At 40.7% G+C, this 21,128-nt stretch overlaps 1 protein-coding gene across 20 annotated transcripts in view; it reads left to right on the plus strand.

The window, feature by feature from the left end:
* The window catches only part of dlg2 (discs, large homolog 2 (Drosophila)), a 213,284-nt gene that overhangs the window by 46,075 nt on the left and 146,081 nt on the right, over positions 1-21,128 (plus strand). For 18 of the 20 annotated variants that reach the window (XM_056398380.1, XM_056398385.1, XM_056398384.1 and 15 more), the window contains 2 exons: positions 1,307-1,458; positions 8,761-8,829. In XM_056398380.1, coding sequence (XP_056254355.1) covers positions 1,307-1,458; positions 8,761-8,829 — 221 coding nt within the window. Of the gene's footprint in view, positions 1-1,306; positions 1,459-8,760; positions 8,830-12,145; positions 12,744-21,128 lie in introns of those variants that run through there. The other 2 variants (XM_056398402.1, XM_056398399.1) reach the window with 2 other exon arrangements.

The raw sequence follows: 21,128 nt of genomic DNA on the forward strand, positions 1-21,128 counted from the left end.
CTCATCAAAGTAGCCCAGTGAGGTAGCAATTTAGAAAATGGGATCTGACTCAATTTGATCAAAGCATTGGTTTACATCCTCTAATAATGCGGCCTTTATTGTTTTGATACCGTGGTCTGTGTTTCAGGGCTCTCACCAAAGGGATGACATCTGCAGCCAATGCCTCTGTTGAGCTGATTTTTCTTGTCAGTTGTTCAAACGGGGATATGAGTGTGACAACTTTTTCAACTATTCCCCACTGCACAGCTAGAGTTTTGGGGAGGTTGTAGTCTGCGATATATGTAGCAAGTGCTTGCTATTGTTCCAGAAGGCTTTCCAGCACGTAGAATGAGTGGCAACATCTTGCTGTAGCCTTTCTGGTTCCATCCCCCAACTCAATCTGCTGAGCCTGCAGGCGCGAGTAGGCAAGGGGTGAGTGCTTAAAGTGTCCGCCTATCTTTCGGCCTGTTGACACAACATCCGAGATGCTGCGCTGGCTCAGAACGCCATCGTGGACAGGCAGCTGCAGAGTGTGTGCCAAAACTAGCCAAACTACTATCCGTAGCTTTTGCCATATTTCTGGCATTATCTCTCACCACTGCATGTACTTTGGATTTCTCTATTTTGCATGTTTCAAACATTTTGTCAAATACCTCTGAGATAGCAGATTTGGAGTGGGAGCCTGTGAACTCCTGGGAGTGTAACACTGCATTTATCAAGTAAAAATCTTTGTCAGTCTACTGTGCCGTGAGGCTAAGCATGTTCACCGGCCTAGCATCTGAACTGCATCAGGCTTCGAAACCCTACGTTCGCCACAACGGAAGGGGGTTGGTCATCTAATGCAATGAACTCCATCACCTTGTTAGTGATCCTTTTAGCTTTAACACTGTGTTATAACCTGTGGTTATGGACTGAGTCTTGCTGGTGGTGGTTTGTGCCTTCTTGGTTTGCAGTTCATTACGCCGTTTTTTATCATTTCCAAGTAAACCTTGTACACTTCTGCATGTCTCCTTTTCAAATGGCTGATGATGATGGTGTTCATTTAGTAGGAGGTTCATTTATGTTGAACATTGTCTTATTTCTGATTTCAATGTGGAACAAGTTGTAAAATATGCAAACAATGTGAGAGGAGGATGGGTTTCAGATTAACATTAGCTGATGGGACACAAAGGAGCTTTTCTTTGATTGAAGTTGAATCCAAAGACTGAATTAAGTCATTTCCTTATACTGTATATATGTAAACTTATCTAATATCAAATGATATTCCTTTCATTGAGGAGACAGAGTTAACTGTGTTGTTTGTAATGTAATATCCATTTTCCCACAGATATCCAGGAGTTCTATGAAGTGACACTGCTAAACACACAGAAGAGCTGCGAGCAAAAGCTTGAGGAGGTCAATCACATGGCGGACAAGTGGGAGAAGAGTGTTTCTATACAAAACTCTGAGCTCACACACGTGGCCTGTCTAGTGGAAGAGGTGAGTCTCTGATACTGTGTGTCAGCTGAGCAATACCTCAGACATACCGGAACTGAAGAAGTACCACTGTATGACTAGATTGTCTGCTGGAGCCATTCAGAAAGGGCAGAAGGAAAGGAGGCGGACAGCAGCAGCAGTAACAGCAACAAATAATGAATCAGCAGACATTACCATTACTTTTATTTTCTCCTCTGGGAGAATACATCTCATAGCATATTCAACTTAGAAAATAAATTACAAGACAAACACATGATTAATGAAAATCTGCTCTTATCTGAGAACCTCCCTACAATTCTGTCTATTCTCCAGGGAAAAAATGATTTATATGTCAAACTGATATTGGGATAGAAAAAAGTTTAGAACGATTGTTGCAACCATGCACCTTTTTCCAGAATTCATTAGCACTTACTCAGAGTTCAAGGATCCTGTTGCTGAATAGAAGGCTGTCGGTTTTTTTCAATTTTAATCAGACCAAAGATTTGAGCCTTGAAGGAAATTGGAGCACGGATAGAGTCTCATAAACACAATTGCAACATGATGAGTGTTCCAGCTAGGTTCAATATCAATTTGGACAACTAGATGATTGTATGAAGTGACATGTGGTCCACGACCCAGTCCACTACTCTGTCCACGACTCTGTCTTCGACCTGTCCACAATCCTTTTCACGACTCTGTTTACGACACTGTCCACAACCCAGCCCATAACCCTGTCCATGACTCTGTCTACGACCTGTTCCACTTCATCTCTGTAGCTGCTAATGTTGGAACTGCTTAACTGATACTAACAGTGTCATTTAAGAATTTCAGTAGAAATTGATGAGCTTGTGGGGTGACACAATCATTTGTATACAGAGCAAACAAAAACATTGAACCGATGTGTCCTTAGGGAGCTCATGTTGCTTCCTGCTGAGTGTTCAATTAATTTTCACTTGTGGCCTGTTTGATGAAAAGAATACCACTTAATCAAAAAAAAACATTCACCTTCAACTAAACCAATTTATTTAGCAAGATGTTGAATGAATAATGCAGAAGTCAAATCAGTAAAAAGCTGCCTGGCATATGCATCAGTTGCAGTGTTGTAGAATAATTTCTGCTTCGTTTTCTTGTGTAAGCAAATTGATCTCGGGATGGCTCCACCTCCTGACGTTGCTCCTCTGTCAGGATTTCATGAATCTAAGGATTTTAGTACATTGCAAGTTAAAGACATTGGCCTATGATAATTTGTTTGAGAACTGGCTCTTTGTATGTGTCTATAGAGGCTTAAACTGTTCAATGTTGAGTCAAAGCCTTGAAATAGACTCTGAGTCACTGCAGGGAGATGTGCTCTTGCTCGTGAGCTGTCAGCTGAACAGCATAATGCCTTTTATTTAGGAGTTTAATGACATATATAATTTGAATTCACAGGCTCATCACCCATGAAGATATACATGAAGATTCCTGTTTGCATATTAACAAGTAAAACTGCTTCAACCCTTTATTATTTTAAAGGAAACCTCCATTGAATTACAACCTGTGACCACAGATGTCAGCCGTCTTTTGTGGCACTGGAGGAAGCTTTACAAAAGTTTGAAAACATTTGACAGAATTTTGACAGACTGAGTTATAAACAGGTGTGGGCAGGAGGGTCTTATGAAAGACATTATTGAATTCCACCCATACTAGAGAGGATAATTTGCCCTCTGATGCTTTGATATTGACCGTTCATATTGTCAGATCATCCTGTGTCATAACGACGCTTGTGCAGATGGACAATGATATCGGTGATTGATGATCAGCAGAAAGATCGCTTTTTTGAAAATGCCAGACAATATTTGACTTTTTTTCTCATTAATTTAGTAACTTATTATTATTTGCAGTATTACATTAATATTAAATTCATTTTGCCTTGCCATAGTTCATGAATATAACCGCATATAACCATGCTTGCATCCAGGCACGCACACACACACACACACACACACACACACACACACACACACACACACACACACACACACACACACACACACTGACCAGCTGATAATAATTAATGTAATGAAGCGCTGCTTGATGTGTGTAGGTGCTGCGCTGTGATTTAAGAACAGAGGAGATTGATAGACAGACAGCACCGGCATAAAATGTGTTTGTCATCTTACTGTCATCATTCAGGTTATCGATGAGAGAGAGAGAGAGAGGCGAGCAAAATGGGACACACTCGTTTTTTGGACACTCCTCTTCTCTCTCAATCACAGGGTAGTGTCATTTTTAGCTCACAATAATTTGGCAGATTGGCAGCAGCATGAATCCTGTCTCATGGATCATTGGAGAAGAAAATCTCAGGATATGTTGCTTTAAGCAAATGAGTAAAAGTGCAATCTGGCTGTTTAGTTCATTTAGTTTGAACATTAAATCCCACAAGCCTTCATCAACTACATTTAACCCTCAGAGATCCTTAATACAGAACACATAACTTTTATTTTCTTTGCAGGTGTAGTAAAGGCTTAGACATCGTGACACAGGTTAGAGCAAATGACTGTGCAGTCACAGCACAGACTCATTGACCAGAATGGAGAACTGGACAGATCCTGTTATGTACATCACTTCAATGTATTTACAGTTTAAAAGAACAGTGTTGCACTTTGTTGGAGTGGCTAAATTAAGAGAGACTGTGTGTCTGTGTATGTATGTGTGTGTATGAGTATGTGAGAAAAAGTATATGTATGTGAACACACTTACACTGTGACATTTTGATTAGGGGAAATTAATAGAGGGGGGTGATTGGTTGAAGACTGAAAAAGCATGAAAGCTGAATCAAAATGTAGCTTTGGCTCCAAAACTTATGAAGAAGAAATTCATGCCCTTTATAATATGGTTCTTTATGGCTCTTATATTGCCTCTTAAGTTAAAAAAAACGTTGCTATATACAGTATAATATATGTTGAAAGCAAAGGGAGTCGTCAATTGACTTTGTTTCTGTCTTCAAATAAAAAAATTAAAAAAAGATATTACAGCACATGTTCTACCTGATGCAAGAGCTACTGATAGTGGGGGTAACAGTCCATTACAGAGCTGTTGTATATAGTTTTAAAGTAAAAACTGCAACAATGTAACACCATTCATAATCATTGAATTATTGACAGGCCAAGCTTTGGTCCCTCATAATAAGTATCAAACTACCAACAACTAGAATTGAGTTGTGTCATAATTAGAGCATGAATTCTTGAGTTATTGTCATGACCCATCAAGTTACTTGAGTTCATGGTTCTTTGTATTTTTTGTTTCCTGTTTTATTTTGGTAACCATTATCTGGTCTCATTTCAGGTCCCACATCCTGTCAAGTTTCCCTCCTGTGTGATTACCTGCCCCGCCCTAATGTGTTTCACCTGTGTCTCATTGTCTCCCCTGCCTTAGAGTATTTAGGTCCCTGTCTTCCCCTCATGTGTTGCTAGATCGTCTTTACCCCCTTGTGAGTGTTCCAGCATTTTCTCATGTAGTCCCTCTTGTTTGTGTGATTTGCCTGTTTTTTGACTAGTGAGTTTTGCCTGCCGATTTGGATACCGTTGCCATATTGATTACCTGCGTACCGATTTTTGGATTGATTAAACCTTGAACCTGATCCTCGTCCGAGTCTGCTTTGTGGGTCCACATCCAGTGTGTGCTTGACAGTTATAACCAAAAACATGTTTCATGCAGTAATGCAGTCACAGTGAGCTTGACCTTTTTTGAGCTTTGACCACCAAAATCTAATCAGTTCATCCTTAAGTCCAAGTGACTGTTTGCACCAAATCTGAAGAAATTCCCTTAAGGCATTCTTCAGCTTTCACATTCACGAAAATGGGACGAGCAACCTGAAGATATTATAAATAAAGTTGACCAAGTGGATGTGGTAGAACGATTGGTCTACTGTCTGTGCGATCTCCTCTTCAGATGGCCTCTTTAAACTCTCTATCAGTAAAAAGAGTGGAAGTGTATGACAGCCGTCAGGGCTTATAATTACTGCTATGGTGCAGTTTTTGTTTTTGCTTGTTGACTGAAGGGCCAGTGTGATAGTACAGACTCGTGGCTCTGTTCACACCAGGCATGTTACAAAGAGCATGTGTGACTTGGAATGGGACCAACCTGTTTGGTAATCCACTGGTAATCCTATTTGTCAAAACTTGTGTCAGACCTGACTTTTATTTTGCAGTAATGGTAAAGAGTTGGTTAAAAGGGACATGAATATACATTTCCAAACAGATCCTGTGTAAAATGTCTTTATAGTTTCAAAATATCTGTGTAGTGTAACAGCAGGAGCTGCTGAACCACTTTGCTGATGTCATCCAGTAGTACCAGGATAGGGATAAGTGAAGGGGATTAGAGGAATCCTCAGAGACTGATAACCCCACCGTGAGTTCATCAGGACACTGCTGTTATATCCCATGTTCTGTTACCACAATCAGCCCTCTGAAGATTAGGCTAAATGTCCTGTCAAATAAGATCCACCATCCAAATTAATTAACAGAGTCCAGAGGGTTTATTCAAATGTATATACAATTAATAAATGTGTTTTGTTTGCAGTTTGTAGGATACTTGTTACATTTTTAAGCACTGAAGTAATCACGAATTTGCTTCAGTAAAGAAAAATTAAATGAATATTCTTGTGAATTTACAGGAATATCAAGCTGTTGTATAAAACAATAGGTGATCAAAAACAAAATAATTAATGAGCCGGCTACTTCATTCATGTGTTAAACAGTATAATTAGGTGCTTTATGAAAAAAGAAAATATTCTTGATAACTTTGATAAGACCTTGACTAACTCTGATTCTGTAATGTCTGGTGCTGAGTCTAAGTATTAGCACCACATTAAATTTAAAATACTTAAAATATCAATTTTAATAAGGTATCTAAAATGTTGTTATTGTGTATATATATGTTAAGCTGTATATTTGATATTCAACCAGTTAAGGTTGGCTGATATATCTTAACAGCAGCCATCTTGTGAGTGTTTCAAAGATTTATCAGTAATGTAACAGCATTAGCCATGATAGAATGGCTACAACATATACTTTACAGTATTATACAGTAATGTACATCTCCCAGTCTCCAGTACAGCTCAGTTTTTATTGTTTATTATATGAATAAAGAAAATGATATATTAAATTATTATTAAATTGAGTAAATCAGCAGAGAGGTTGTATTTTAAGAGGGGCTTGCTGCTATGAACAGAGGGAGGCGTGAAGCAGGCCTGCATGTACAGAGGGTTTGTAGTATGTCTTAGTGCCAGGGATTTATTCTTGGTTGCCACAAGTACATATAGGCTTAAGCCATCCAAGCTTCTAATTAAAGACTTATCATGGCAAGTGTGAGTGCCAAATCTTGCATAGCTTCTACAACTGATTCCTTTTAGTTTTGCATTTCCATACATTTTTATTGGTTGGTTAACTGACATTAGATTTATTTCATATATGCACAGTCAGAAAATATTCTTGTATTATTTTTTGCATTTTGTATTTAATGTAGGCATTTTTAAAGGTCCCATTTTGTATAAAGGTAGATTTCCATGTATTTTTTGATTATACAGCAGGTCTAGTCTCTATATTAAAGGTGTAATGTGTAAGATCGTACTACTTGCTCCACTTCCATAGGGGGCAGCATTTCACCTCTTCGCCCCTGTCCAGTTAATGATATTGTTGTTTTCCCCATGTTTCTTATAATTTATTGTTTATATGTGCATTTATTGTTGATAGTTAAAATTGCTGATAGCACTGAAACAAATTATGAGCACTTGTAATACAAACAGTATGTTTTTATTTACCTATAAAAATATGAAGGCAATGGGATACTGCAAGGCACAAGCAGAAAATAAGTTTTATTGCCAGGTAGGCAACAGTCAAAAAGATATATATAGATACACAAAATATAACTATGAAAAAAACTATGTACAAAGTGTTGACAAAACTCCTGCTGAGCAGGATGTGCAAAAGATCACAGTATAGACAATATCTGTTATGTGCAGGACTAATACTCCAAGGTGTTACTGTAATGTGGTTGTTGATGGTTGATGAGGCCAGACGCAGAAGAAAAGGCAGGTGCACACATAAAGACAAATATGTGATAGGACAATTTGTATAGGTCACACAAGTTGCGTGTGTATAATAGATAGTAAAGATAGATATGAATATGCTAAGATAAATACAGTTTTAGGCAGTGGATCCTGAACCCGCTGGTTCTGGATCAAATAGTCTCTTTGTCTTACTTGTAAAAGAAAAGTTCTAGCTGGACAACAGCCGTAGGAACAGGCTAAATTCTATCAATCATACATTTGTCATTTGCACTAATGATACTTTTCACTACAGACCAACATTAGATGTTACTCACCAGTCTAAAAGAAAAGTTGCAATTCAGCATCAAACCGCATCTCTTTACTCGCCCTGAGCTGTCTCCAGCGGTGGAGAAACACACCAGGCTTTACTCGTCTTCTCAACTTCTTCTTTTCTTTGCCGTTGTCAGTGGTTTCTTGTTGGAGCGCTCCTTCGGGATGGAGGTGCTGGAGTTTCTGCTTCAGCCATATCTTCATTTCTGTTATACAAGTCGGGGGCTTTTTTTTTTTTTTATCGGGACTGTAGCGTAACCTCAAGCTCTGAAGGAAGTTGTTCTCCATGGGACTGAGGGCAGACTAGATGCTACACTGACACATACAACATCTAGCGTCATGCTCATTTCAGTAGATACAGTATCTCTGAAATACAATAGATGGAGGTCTTGGTCATGACATCATCACTGTGGCTCCTTTACATACTATTGATAGTGTTAGTTCATTTTTTGAACATTTTAAACTAAAGATCTGGCCAGATCTTACACATTACACCTTTAATACTGTGACTGTCACAACAAAGCAGTCACTGCTCTTAGCCTTGCCCCCAGCCCGGCCCACCTGGACCCTCCATCCAACCTTGCAGGAGTGTTAACCTGAGATCTGCTATATTTTTATTTGATCAGCCAATCAAAAGAGAGCTCCAGAGTTGGTTTTTGGTTCTTAAAACCACATATATCTTCTTATGGATCAACCCTTCAAATGAAACACAGGAAAAGTGTAAAATATGGGAAGAATTTTAATGTTCACTGTCCCAACTCAAAATTCATTGTTAAAGCTCTCATACAGTGCACCAACCTTTACAAAATGTTATGCATGAGGCCTGTCCCTAATGTATTCAGGCTACAAGATTCTCATTACCTTAAGAAAAAATCTGTTAGTTGTATCTCCAGGTTCCTTCAGGTCAGTGTGTTACAGTTTGAGTGTGGTTGTTACTTATTACTTACGGACGTGTTTGTTGTTCCCAGCAGAGGGAGCAGAGCAGCTCAGATCCCAGCGGGACAGAGCAGGGAGAGAGCAGTGCCAAGACGTCTGAGGTGAGTTCCCTCTGGAACCCATAGAGTCTTCTGTTATACAGTATGTGTGTGTGTCTTGCATTAGGCATCATTTTTTAAACTGCGACTTTACATCACACCAAGTCACCCTTTGTATCTTTGTTACCAGCATCTCTTTCACTCTGTGATCTAATATTCTGATTTCACCTCATCATTAGTAACATCAATGATAGAACACTTGTGTCTGAAGTCACTGTGAGCTTTTTCTGTATTGAACCAGATAAGGAACTTTCTCTAACCTGAACCAAGTGCTGTGAGAGTCTGAACAGAACCCCAAAACATGTTGATAATGCTAGAGTAATTACAAGTGGATATTGTGCTTCAAGATCAGATATTTTGGCAGAAAATAAATATGTTGTTCAGTATCAACGTATTCACAACTTTACGAATATGTAAATTCACAATGTATCGTTGTTACAGTTATAGAAAACATAATCCCGTCACAATTAAGTTTCCAACAAAATGGATTTGCTGTTGCAGTTTAGCCATATAGAAACATATCTTTTCCTAGCAAAATAACACATGGTTCCTCAGAAAGCAGTTTCCAGATCCATAATCCCAACAACAATGAGCTTACTGAAGTAAATGAAATTAAAAACAGGAAGGGAGATGTGTTTCAAGGGCATTGGACCTGAGCTTATGTCATATCAGTGATGTCTTGTAGACATCATTTATATTATGTAAAATATTCACCTTGTGTCTATAGCAGTGAGTTTCAGTGAATTTAATTTCAATATCTGTGTATTCTTTTCATAACATGCACAACTTGGAGTTGCTGATTATATAATGCATATGAGGTCCACTCATACTAAATGTACCATGTATTGAGTTCTGGGTCAATATGTTCAAGTTCTTGGTGCTGTATGTTTTGGTTTCTCTTATGTTTCCTGTCACTGAGAGTAATATATCTGTAGTAACTCTGCAGGCCACTGACATTACACGTTGATATTTGGTTGAATGTAGGTTGTGACGTTGGGTGACCAGGAAAATCTATCAGTTTAATGCCAACTTCAATTTGATGTAGAATACTGACGACAACTGATATTTTGTTGGTTTTAGGTTGTTTAAGGGTTGTTAAGTCTGGTGACCAAAACCCAGTGTCTGCTAAATGTCTGCTAAGCATCACTATGAGAATTAGCCAGCATTGGGTTTTGATATCAACTTGAATTTCATTTCCAGATATAGTTTTTCCAACATGTTCCTGACATTACACTGACGCCCGGGGCATGCTGGGAAAGATGACCGAATCTTGGATTTTTAATTATCTAACTAAATAAAAAAACATAGTAGTATTTAAAGGGACCAGTGCAGACATTTTAACTCCCATGCATGTTTCCTGAAATGAATAAATGAATGTCATCAGTGACTTATATGCATGAAGCCCTTAATTTCATTTATTTTCACTGGAGTGAAATCTGAGAGCAGATCTGATGATTTTCACCATGTTAGAAAATCACTTGAGAGAATGTCAGGTATTGGCCAGCCTCAAGGTTTGTCACACCTAGTCTGTATATATGAGTGGCAGCCCTAACAAATGAGGTTAAAGCATTCCTTCTCTCTAATGCACTCGAAGCTGCCTGAGCCGCATCACCTGAAAAGATTAGCCCTGTTGCTCTGGCAGAGGAAGTCTGAACTGGTGAATGTGTTTAGTAAGAACGACAGGACAGTTGGAGTCTAAGGGCACCGCTTTGTCCATAAATGAAAGCGATAATCAAGGTCAAACTCTGCAACATACCTCTTCACTGGGAAGGCTCCAGCAAACAGGTACTAGCACATTCAGATGGGGAACGTGTTATTGTTCAGAGGCTTAGAGTCTCTTGAGGGGGAAGTTTGGACATTAGAGTGGGTAGTGTTACCTGGACTTAGGATTTGTCTGGCTGACCTGACTGAACTAGAGCTTTTCAAAACACATGTAGTGGTGTATTATCTTCCTTATTTACATATGTTTTGCTTTTTTACCTCATCAGAATCAAGTAAAAATGGTTATTGAGACTGATACAAATTGGCAGATGAAAGGCCCTGCACACCCACACAGGTGTTTGTGGTTGCCCTTGCTGATTAGACCTTGACTAAGGTTAGATTTAATTGGAGCTCTGATAAATAAACTCATGATGATGCTGAAAGTCCTCGTCCCTGGACTACTGTAACTTTAAGCTGCATTTGTTTTTGGAAACTTCTGTCATCAATCCCATGTAGTATTTTGCTGATTTGTTCCAGTGTCTGATAAACTAATTCTGGAGGAACGTATGCAGCATGTAAGTATGCAAGTCTTGTTGACTCTGAAGCCGTTCTGTCACTTTGCAAGGACAGTAGCAGACAAGTATCTGAAACTGTGGACAGAGTTTGCTAACAGGGTTTCAGTGCAGTTTTGAGTTGAATTGCACTTTGTTGCACTTCTGGCCAAAAATTCATTGTTATCAGAGCAAAAGTTTTTCATCAGTTTTCAAATTGTAACATTCTTGAAAGACCATCAAAAGATAATGTACCTTTATTCTTCTGGAAGCGCTGAATCAAATCTTAGCTTTGATGTCAGTTCATTGATACATACACACACAAACATAAACACACACAGAGAAGAACCTATTTCATTCTATCATTACTACTATCATCAGCAGTGCATTGCAGTTTTTGTGTACCTGTGAGTCATATTTGGTGCATCAACATAACAATAAGAGAGGTATGATGATGCAGCAGTGTTAAAAAGAGACACTAGTAGAGTGAAATTGCCTAGTATTGGCCTGTTATTATCGAATGTCTAGCAAATGTTGTCCAGCTTAGATGTGATGGAAATCTTTTGTTTTATCATCACTTTTGGTTGAATTCATTAGTGTCACTAGTTTGGTACTTGTGTATTGGAAAACCTTGAGCTGAATTGTTTTCCGTAATCGTTTTTCTTTGGCACAAAACACTGGCTATTGTTGGCTTACATCCCAAACCCACCAACCTACAGCCTCATAAAACACACACACAGACTTGCTCCAGTATAATAATGCATTTACTAGCCCTTTACCCTAACCTTAACCATCACACATAAATACCCTAACCTCAACCTGAGCTTGAGTTAAGGCTAATTCTAACCCTAACCCCTGATAAGAACAAGAACACACACACACAGACACACATACACACTGTAAAAAGTGTGTCATCGAGTCAGAGGAAGGCAGTGTTGCCACTGCTCTGCAGATGGAATTAAAGCCAGTGTGTGATGATTAAATTCCAGCTGTCTGCCACAGCAACTAATAGCCAGTGAGACAGAGCATGGGAATGTAATTCAGTCCACTGAGCTGATGCTCTCGTCCTTCACTATCTTCCCTCGCTCGCTCTCTCATCCCACAACACTGCTGAGTCGCTCAAAGACAGGAGAGAGAGAAAGGAGGAGAGGAGAAGACGAAGACCTGAAAACAAGAGACACAGGATGAATGAGAGGGAGAGAAGCTAAGGGATGAGGAAGCTGGGCCAGCTGTGAAGCATTTTTAGTCCGTGTATTTGTGTGTGCGTGTTGGTTGATGACGTGCGCTTCGCCCTGAGATGGCATTATGAATCCTGATTGCCTTCACCTCTGTGGGGGAGGCATCCCAGTCCTCACAAGGGGGCCGCATGCTCTAACGTCTGTCCGCCGTGGCTTCTCTCCATCCAGAGCGTGTGTGAGTGTGTGGATGTGAGCGTGTGTGTGCGTGTGTTCTCTTGCTCTTCTCCTCCCCCTAGTCTTCTTCTACAGGAACTCCTACTACCTTTTTTCTATGTTACCTCCTTGCTTCTTCACACTGGGATCTTTTTCTCCATCTTCTTGCTTTTTTTCCGCTGCAATGGTGATATTAGTGGTAATGAATTTGAGCATTGGTTGAGAGCTTTTTTGCTTGGCCAGCATGGATTGTCTTTGCATTGTCACCACAAAGGTAAGAACCACAGAATGAATGATTGATTCACTAGACAAGACACGGGATGAGAGGGAGACCTGAAATGAGACAGAGAGAATGAACACTGTTGGAGGATTAGGTGTGCAGTGAAACAGGAGGAATGAGGCTCTGTCTGTGTGTTGCTTAATTCTGAATGTGTGCATGTTCACTCATGTTTTTATCTTCCGTCATCATCCTGATTCTCTTCATCAAATCGTCACTTTGAGCTTTGAAGTGAAGAGTTGAGTAAATAATTTTTCCCTGTTGTTATAAGATACTTTCAGCATCTATTTACTATGGGTTATTATCCCAAGTCCAAGTTTGTGTGTGTATGTGTGTGACAGAATGGTTCACTTTTTCCCCTCTAACTACAGTATGCGTGTCAGTCAGCCACACTGGAGAGAGATCAGGTGCTTGTCTGTTGAGATATAGCAGCAGAAGTTGGATTGAACTTCTGTCTGCTGGCTTGTGGCTCTGCTGCAGCTCTCTGCTGCAGCCCCCTGTTCACACACTCGGAGACAACATGTTATTGCATTCTTATAATCTATAAATCATATGGAAGCTGCAGAACTGAAGTATTTTATTTGAGAAAATGTAAGAAAGATTTGCACTTTTATCACTCGATTCTCATACTGTGCGCTCCTCACAGTGTAAATGAACATTTCATCATTGGAGAGGGGGAATCCTCTACTCACAGCAATGCTTTACCCAAGGCAGGTCTGTTCTTGTACTAGGACACCATATCTTTAATTTCTCTTTATGAAAATAAGATGTTTAAATAGGTCGTCTTATATAATTATGGTCTTTTCATTTACAGTTAATACTGACTTTTTTGCATTTTATATATGGTAGTTAAGTAGGTTCCTATATCTGCTTTAGACTTTGTGTTGTTGTGTAGTACCTCAACTTTATTTTGAGCATTTTTCTAGTCATCTTTCTAGTTGCCTGTTCATACATGATGTATGTATTGTGTGGCATGATCTGAATTATCAAATTGCCATGTCTACCAAAGTAGTTATGGTTTTGGTGCTATTTCTTCATTTCAACTGGCTGTGACAACATTTGTAGCCATGCAAGTGATGATGCAAGCTTTAGGGATGGTGGTGTTAGTTCAGATGGTCCCCTTATTTGGCCCAGACTTAAATATCTCAATCTATCCATGGTGCTCAGTGGATAAATGGCAATAGCTTTCCACACAGGGCCATCATCAGGTCATTACATTTCAATCAGGAGAGACTAATAAGAAGAACAAGAGAGTATGAGAATTAAAGTAAAATGAAATTTATTGTGAACAGAAGGAATAGATTTTGGCGCTTAGACCCCGGCAGGAAGTGGATCGCTATGAACAAGATCCATAGGTTTAAGGTCCTTCTAATAAGAAGAATCTTCCCCGAGTCTAGACACTGGTGGTGGTGATGAGGAATGGAGCTCGGGAATGGGAACGTCTTGATGAGGTTTGCATTGTCAGTGATGGCCCCAAACGTGGCAGGCGACTGCAATGGGAAAGATCTCGTACAGTGCTGAGGAATATTGTGGCTAAAGAAACGAAATAGGCCAGGTACTGGCAAAACACATGCCTTGAAAATACCCCCCAAAACCCACAGATGGAGCCGCATCTGTGAAAAAATTAATGGAATCGGAGCAGTGTACTACTTCGTCATAGAAAAAGGAGATGCCATTCCACTGATCTAGCAACAGTGACCAGAATTTTAGATCGGAAAGGCATCCCTCATCCAGTGAGATTTGGTTGTGCAAATTTGGGACTGAAAAGGCCAGATCGAGGAGTCTAGAAATGAAGGAGTGGCCTTGTGGGATTATGCGCATGGCGAAATTGAGGTGGCCCAGGAGAGAAACTGTTGTTTAGATATGGAATCAGCAGCTGTGAAGGACTGAGCGATTTGCTGGATTCTCTGCAGTTTCTCATCGGGAAGAGCTGCTTTCATGTCGATGGTGTAAAGCGTGATGCCTAGAAACTCAAGATTTGTTGCTGGACTGATTTGACAGAGGAACGCTGAGATGACTAAAAAAGAGTTTTAGTTATGACAAGGAGGAACTGTAGCTATCATTTGGTGGGTCAATTAGCAGAAAATCGAGGAGATGAAGCACGGATGGCAGTCTAATGTTGTTAAGCAGGATCCAACAGAGCGCTTCTGACACAGAATTAAAAATGTATGGACTACTTCTACAACCGAAAGTTAGTCTAACGGCAAAATAAAACTTTGGAGTTCCACTTTATGCTGAAGCGGTGCCACTGTGATGGATGTATGGGGATGATTTTGAAAGCATCTGTGATGTCTGCCTTGGATAGCCATGTGCCCTGACCTGCTAGTTTGAATAGTTTGATTGCATTATCCACTGTCATGTAATGAAGGGAGAAGAGGACGGGAGGGATGAGACTGTTAATGCTGACGATGGGACCGAAGCGAGGAGCCGATAAATCAAAGATTAGTCTTTTCTTGCCTGAGTATTTTCTAGTAGCTATGCCTACAGGACTAGTGCGAAACACTGGGAAAGGAGATGAATCAAAGGGGCCAATCAAGTAACCGTTATTGAGCTCCCAGTAGCTGGGACACGGTCTCAGGATCAGACTGGAGGTTTTTGCCACATGATTGGAGTCCGTGGATGAAACGACCTCTACCCGGAAACCCTGAGAGAGGCCAGTGAGCAGGTATTCTGTGAATACTGAGTCAGGATGAGTGGACAGTTCTGCAGCCAGAGCCGGATGTTTACCGGAGTGGAAGGCTGATGATTTAGGATGTTTTTGATCGTCGCCGTCTCACATGATGAGGGCAAGCCAGGCAACTGGCGATTAGCCAGTGGGGGCACACCGAGTGATAATGGGCTTCTTTGCACACGCTGCAAATGTGGAGAAATATGCAGCTTGGGTAAATACAGACATTTTCATTAAAGTTATTGCAGAATGGTCTGTTTTTAAACAATTCCACCTTTCGGCCGCAGCTGTCAGTCATGGGATGAAAAGAAGGGGCTTGTGAAGGCAGGGATGAAGCTGTCACTGGCTGTGAAGCTGGTGGCAAAAAAGGCGGCTGAGGGCAGAGGGAATCTGAGTGGCCTAGATTGCCACAGGTTGAGCAGGAGACGGCTTGAGAAAATCAGAAGTATCTCTGTGTCCAGGATTGAGCAATTTAGTCGGATGTTGGACTGAGTTGCCTTGCTAGAAAAAGCTTTGTGGTACTGGTAGTAAATGTTTCTCCCGTATCTGAGATTTGCATCACCAATCAGAGCCAGATAGGCATCTAGTTCGATCCTTCTATCAGGATACACAGAGCAGATTATGTCTCTATATATCCCGAAGACGACTACAAACTCTCCTATTGACAGGTCCCTGGCTAGGCGAGGGCCAGCAGATTTAATGATGGCTGTAAAATCTTTGCTGGTGGAAACTTTTCTATCGCACTCTGGAGAGGGGAGAATGAGACTGACCAGATTGATGTCTTTGCCTTGCAGAATTTTTTACCTTAATCTGGGTGAGATACTTGCAGCTGGAGGAATGTATGGCCTACCTAGCAGAGGCGCAGGGATGGCGGTGGCCAGACAGTGATAGAAGCCTCGAGGCTGCTGACAGCGAGAAGGCTGGGCTGAGAAGTGGAGGCACGGGCAATGGCCGCTGAGGCTGATGCATTTTCGAGTGTCTGGAGAAGCGAATCGATGGCTTGAACTGATCTCACCAGGGGTTGCATAGTGACCAGTAGGGCATCAGAAGACAGAGGAGCAGCAGGGGCAGCGGGGGCAGCAGAAGCAGCGGGAGCAGCAGGGGCAGCAGGAGCAGCAGGAGCAGCAGTAGAGACAGAGATGCCCAGGTTAAAGGAAGGAGTCAAACTTCTCTTTTGTTGGGAAGTTGCTGACTTCCTGGTGCGTATACGCCCATGCTGGATTTTGGCAGGAAATGGAGGCGCTTCTGCAGGAAGTGGCAAGGCTTTGGCTGAATCGCTGCCAGTGATAGGCTTGCCAGCTGGCGCAGTTAGGCTAGATCAAGCCCTGGGGCAGGAGAAACACCTTGGGCCCATAGATGGGACTCAAGTAGCTCGGCTTATAGGGCTAAAGCCGATTTGGTGGATGCGATGCAGATGCTTTTTCGCTGAGACTGCACTACTTCTAGCAGAAGTTGGACACTGGGATTGAAATCCTCCAGGGGATCTGATTCGGTATCTGACATGATCTGGCGAGCAAGGATGCAGCTGAATAGTATCAGGTGAGCAAACTCCATACAAAGATTAATCGCGGTGCTGAAATGACAGCTGAATGACAGCAGAGAGAGAGAGACAATTTTAATGTTTGACAGCTTACAGGTGATGGCTGAAGGCCACCGTGTAAGGTTGTGATTGGGTGAAGATGTGAATGAGTGGGTGGAGCTTATAGATACAAATATAACTAAGTAAACAAAGTAACTAAAATTTTTTCAAAATGAAGTGAAGATTGTTGTTTAGGAAAACCAGCATCTCCACCCTGTTAGCAGACCGGCAGTTCCTCTTCTCATCAATGATGTTTGAGACTGCACTAAAGAGTCTCTCACTGTCCACACTTGTGCATGGGGCACAGAGAAACTTGATTGCAATAGCAGCCAGTGACGGAAAATGGTGCAGCATTTGCCCTCCAGTACTGTAGTGGATTGTCTGACCTTGGAATGGTTTGCTCTGTGAGGTAAGTCTGCACCTGAACTACTGCTGATGAGGCAGTCGCAGATCCCATCGCCAGCTCACTCTCTTGTAAGATTTTATCAAAGACACTGCCCAGGCTGCTGCTTTCTTTGTTTTGACGTGGTACCTTTTCCACAGGCTCTGCCTCCTCTGATACATCACAGGCGGCCATCCTTCATTCTTCATCCTTCATTAATTCAACCACCTTCTCTGTAATCTTTTTGGCCTTTTCGCTCTCTTGAAGATATTTATCCTTCCTTTTAAAAGTTTTGTCCAGAGTTTGTTGCTTCAGCGCAACAGCCTTTTGCTGTGTTGCTTTTTGTGAACTCGCCCCATTCCGTTGCATGTTTACTTTTTTGATGTCATATCAAATTCATGGTATTGAATGCAGCTCTATAGCTACCGCCTCGCAAAATGATCGTATTGCAAGTGGCTGTTGGACTGTTTTCGCTTACTAGTTTAAAATATTTCCACACTGCTGACGTTTTAGCTATGGGGTTGCTAATGTTGAAGTCACTTGTGCATTTGCATTCTGCAAAAAATTGTGCTCAGTCTACGACAGCTGACGTAATTGATTAAGGTGATTGCCAATCCCTGATCAGTTCAAAATTGCCCATATTGGATCCGATCTGATACTTGAGATTGGGATCGGGACATCCCTAATTATGGACATGGTAAATGTTACATCTGCAGTCTTGTTTACTAACTGTGAGAAAATAATATAGAAGCAATGCTCATAATTAGAAGTTTATCAAGAAGTTTACTTATGATATAACCTAACAGTGGTGTCAGCGTGCAGGTAGCAACAGTGAAAACAACAGTAAACAGGTATAGAAGCAACTCGCCTACTATTACATCATACTAAGGTCACACTGATGTTTTCACAGAGCGTTCTAAGTGAAACTGACAGAGCTCTCCTGGTCATTTATGCGGAAAATCTCCACTGAGTGGCCTGCAGCCTAAGTATAGGCATAGTCTCCATCCAATCAGACAGCCAGCCTTCCATCCAGGCTGGAAATGCTAAAGATGGACACATACGACTGTCTTCTCCTAGTATGTTGTAGAACACACATATGATCAGTTACTCTTTTGAATCCCTGTAAATCATGGTGAAATATTCACGCTAGCTTTTGCATGAAAGTCATTATGAAGTCAGCCCTTGTGTGCTGCCCTTCACTTAGAGTTCCTCACACTGATTGGTTGCTCCTGTTGATGGGGGTCTTGATTTCTTCTACACGGGTGGCGCAGTGATGTTAGTACTGTTGCCTCACAGGAAGAAGGTTTTCTTTAGGTTTGAACCTGTCAGATGGCTGAGGTCTCTCTGTTTGGGTTTCTTTAAGTGCTCTGGTTTCCTCTCACAGTCCAGAGACATTCAGGTTGGATTTATTGCCGACTAAATTGCCCGCAGGTGTGAACCAAAAGTGCAGCAGAAGTCACAACGATTAAGAAAAAAGCTGAACATATCTACCTGCAAAATCAAAAGAAAAACATCCATTTTAAATGTGTGTGAGATACCATCATATTTTTTATTAAATAACATATCACAACTCCGAATGCAGAATATTACAAACTGCCCTGTTGAATGGACCTGGAGGAATACATGATTATTAACATACTTTATATAAGGTTTAACTTCAGCCTAACCTGTAAACCTGAACCATTAGATGTCTGCCTATCTTTTAGGGCTGGGTTAAAAAAATCGATTCTCTGATTTTCATTTGAATAATGCAATATCGATTCATTAAACCCGAGATCGATCTGTAATATACGTCTTTTACACGCTCCTGTGGATGGGTGAAGCTGTCACAAGATCTGGTCAGGTGAGCGTAGGTGTAGACATTCCGCCACTTTTTTTCTCAGAGTGATGAAATAAAATATCCACAATTTGCAGAATCCGGTTGAGATGTTTATCCTTTTTTTAATACTTGAAGATCCAATTAATCATGTGTCATTAGAGAGCTGATGAAAACAAATAAAATGGTCAAAGTTTTCATACTGACATTTAAGGTGTATTGATTAATTTCCCACCCAACTGTGCAGGTGCACCATAGGTGCATTCTGGTACGTAAACAAACAACACTACACCTCTGCATGTGAGAAACAAAAGCATGACAGATGAAATCCCATTGAAGTCAACTGCAAGTCTAAAGGCAGATGTTTGGCTGCATATCTGATTAAAAAACTTTGAAGACAGTGAAGAGCAGGACAAAAGCAAAGCTATGTGCAAGATGTGAAAGAGAAGCTGTGTGCACCTGTTCATACACAGTGCAGCCGGTGCACTGGGGATGTTAACATCACACATTACATCTATTATTTCTTTACATGTGTCTAAACTGTTGGTCATGTTAAATAGAAAGTGCATTAATGTAACTGCTTTTAGTCCATTCATAATGTAAGCATGAATGTTAATGCACCAGGTTAGAGGAACAATTTACAACATTAGTTCTCTTAGAATCTCATTCATGTCTGACAAAAACGGATATTGTAACTGAAATATCTCTGGCTGAATCGATATTGAATTGAATCGGGAATCGAATTGAATCGGAACCTTGTGAATCAGAATCAAATAGATTCAGGAAATCAGTGGCAATACCCAGCCCTACTACCTTTGAATCATATCCACTCCCTCTTAGTGATGCAAAAGTCACAGGTCAGGACTGCTGTAGAAAATGAAATTTGTATAGCACTGTTGTGAGATTTGGCCATTTCGATTTCACAGTGTCAATATCAACTAAGTTGTCATAAGATCAGTAGAAAAAACAATCTTCTCTTAGTAAGTACTTTGATTCATAATGAATACATTATACAACAGTCCTACTGAGTTCTTAAAAAGCACCCCCCTTACTGCTCATCTCATGAGATCCCATATGACACTATAATATATTATGTTACCATCAGGATTAAGCTCTCTATAATGAATGTGCAGAGCATAATAATATGCAGTTTTCATTCCATGGCCACGTTATATAAAGCTTCAGGGGGATGATGAGTACTGTGCTGTAGTTCAAAAATTGAAGGGAGAAAAAAAAACAGGAAGAAACTACTCCTACATGAGTGTGTTGATACTCTGCCATTGTTGCCTGTTTTTAGGTGATCTCTCTCATCTGGATTCTGACACCCATTTGGTGAGGTAATGCAGCAGAGGCTACAGTAATCACTATAAAAAGTAATTGTCCAGGGCATCACAATATTGTTTTGTGCACGTAATGCAGCAGTTGTTGGCTGTGGCGTGATCTAAATCCTGATGGCTGAGGTTTCTAATATGTTTTTGTCTCTAGAAACAATTGCAGTTAAGAGTTTACTGCGGCCTCCAGTGTTATTGTTAAGCAGAAACATTCTGAAATCAGACAGTAGCTATGTAAGTCACTGTGATGTCCTCCTTTCTGTAACAGAATACTGTATGTTTGTGATAATGCTCCGCACAGGAAGATCTTGTTTAAAATTTCTGTGGCTCACGTGGCGACCTGATGGTTAGGGCACATACCACATGGGCCCAAATGCTTTCTTTCCCCACTCTCTCCTGTGAGAGTAAAGGGACAAAATGGCCAACAAATTACTTTAAAAAGTCAGATCAGCACAAGTGCTGTTTAGTTTTACTTATGTGAAATGGCCTTGTCCTTAGTAGAGTTCTTATGAACCACTACATACGCTCACATTTTTAATCAGGGAGTAGCTTCCAGTGCTTGAAAACCATATGAGTGGACTTATGTGTCCAGTCAACAACAGAGCA

The sequence above is a fragment of the Seriola aureovittata genome, chromosome 15 (assembly GCF_021018895.1).
Source record: "Seriola aureovittata isolate HTS-2021-v1 ecotype China chromosome 15, ASM2101889v1, whole genome shotgun sequence".
NCBI classification, from domain to species: Eukaryota; Metazoa; Chordata; class Actinopteri; order Carangiformes; family Carangidae; genus Seriola; species Seriola aureovittata.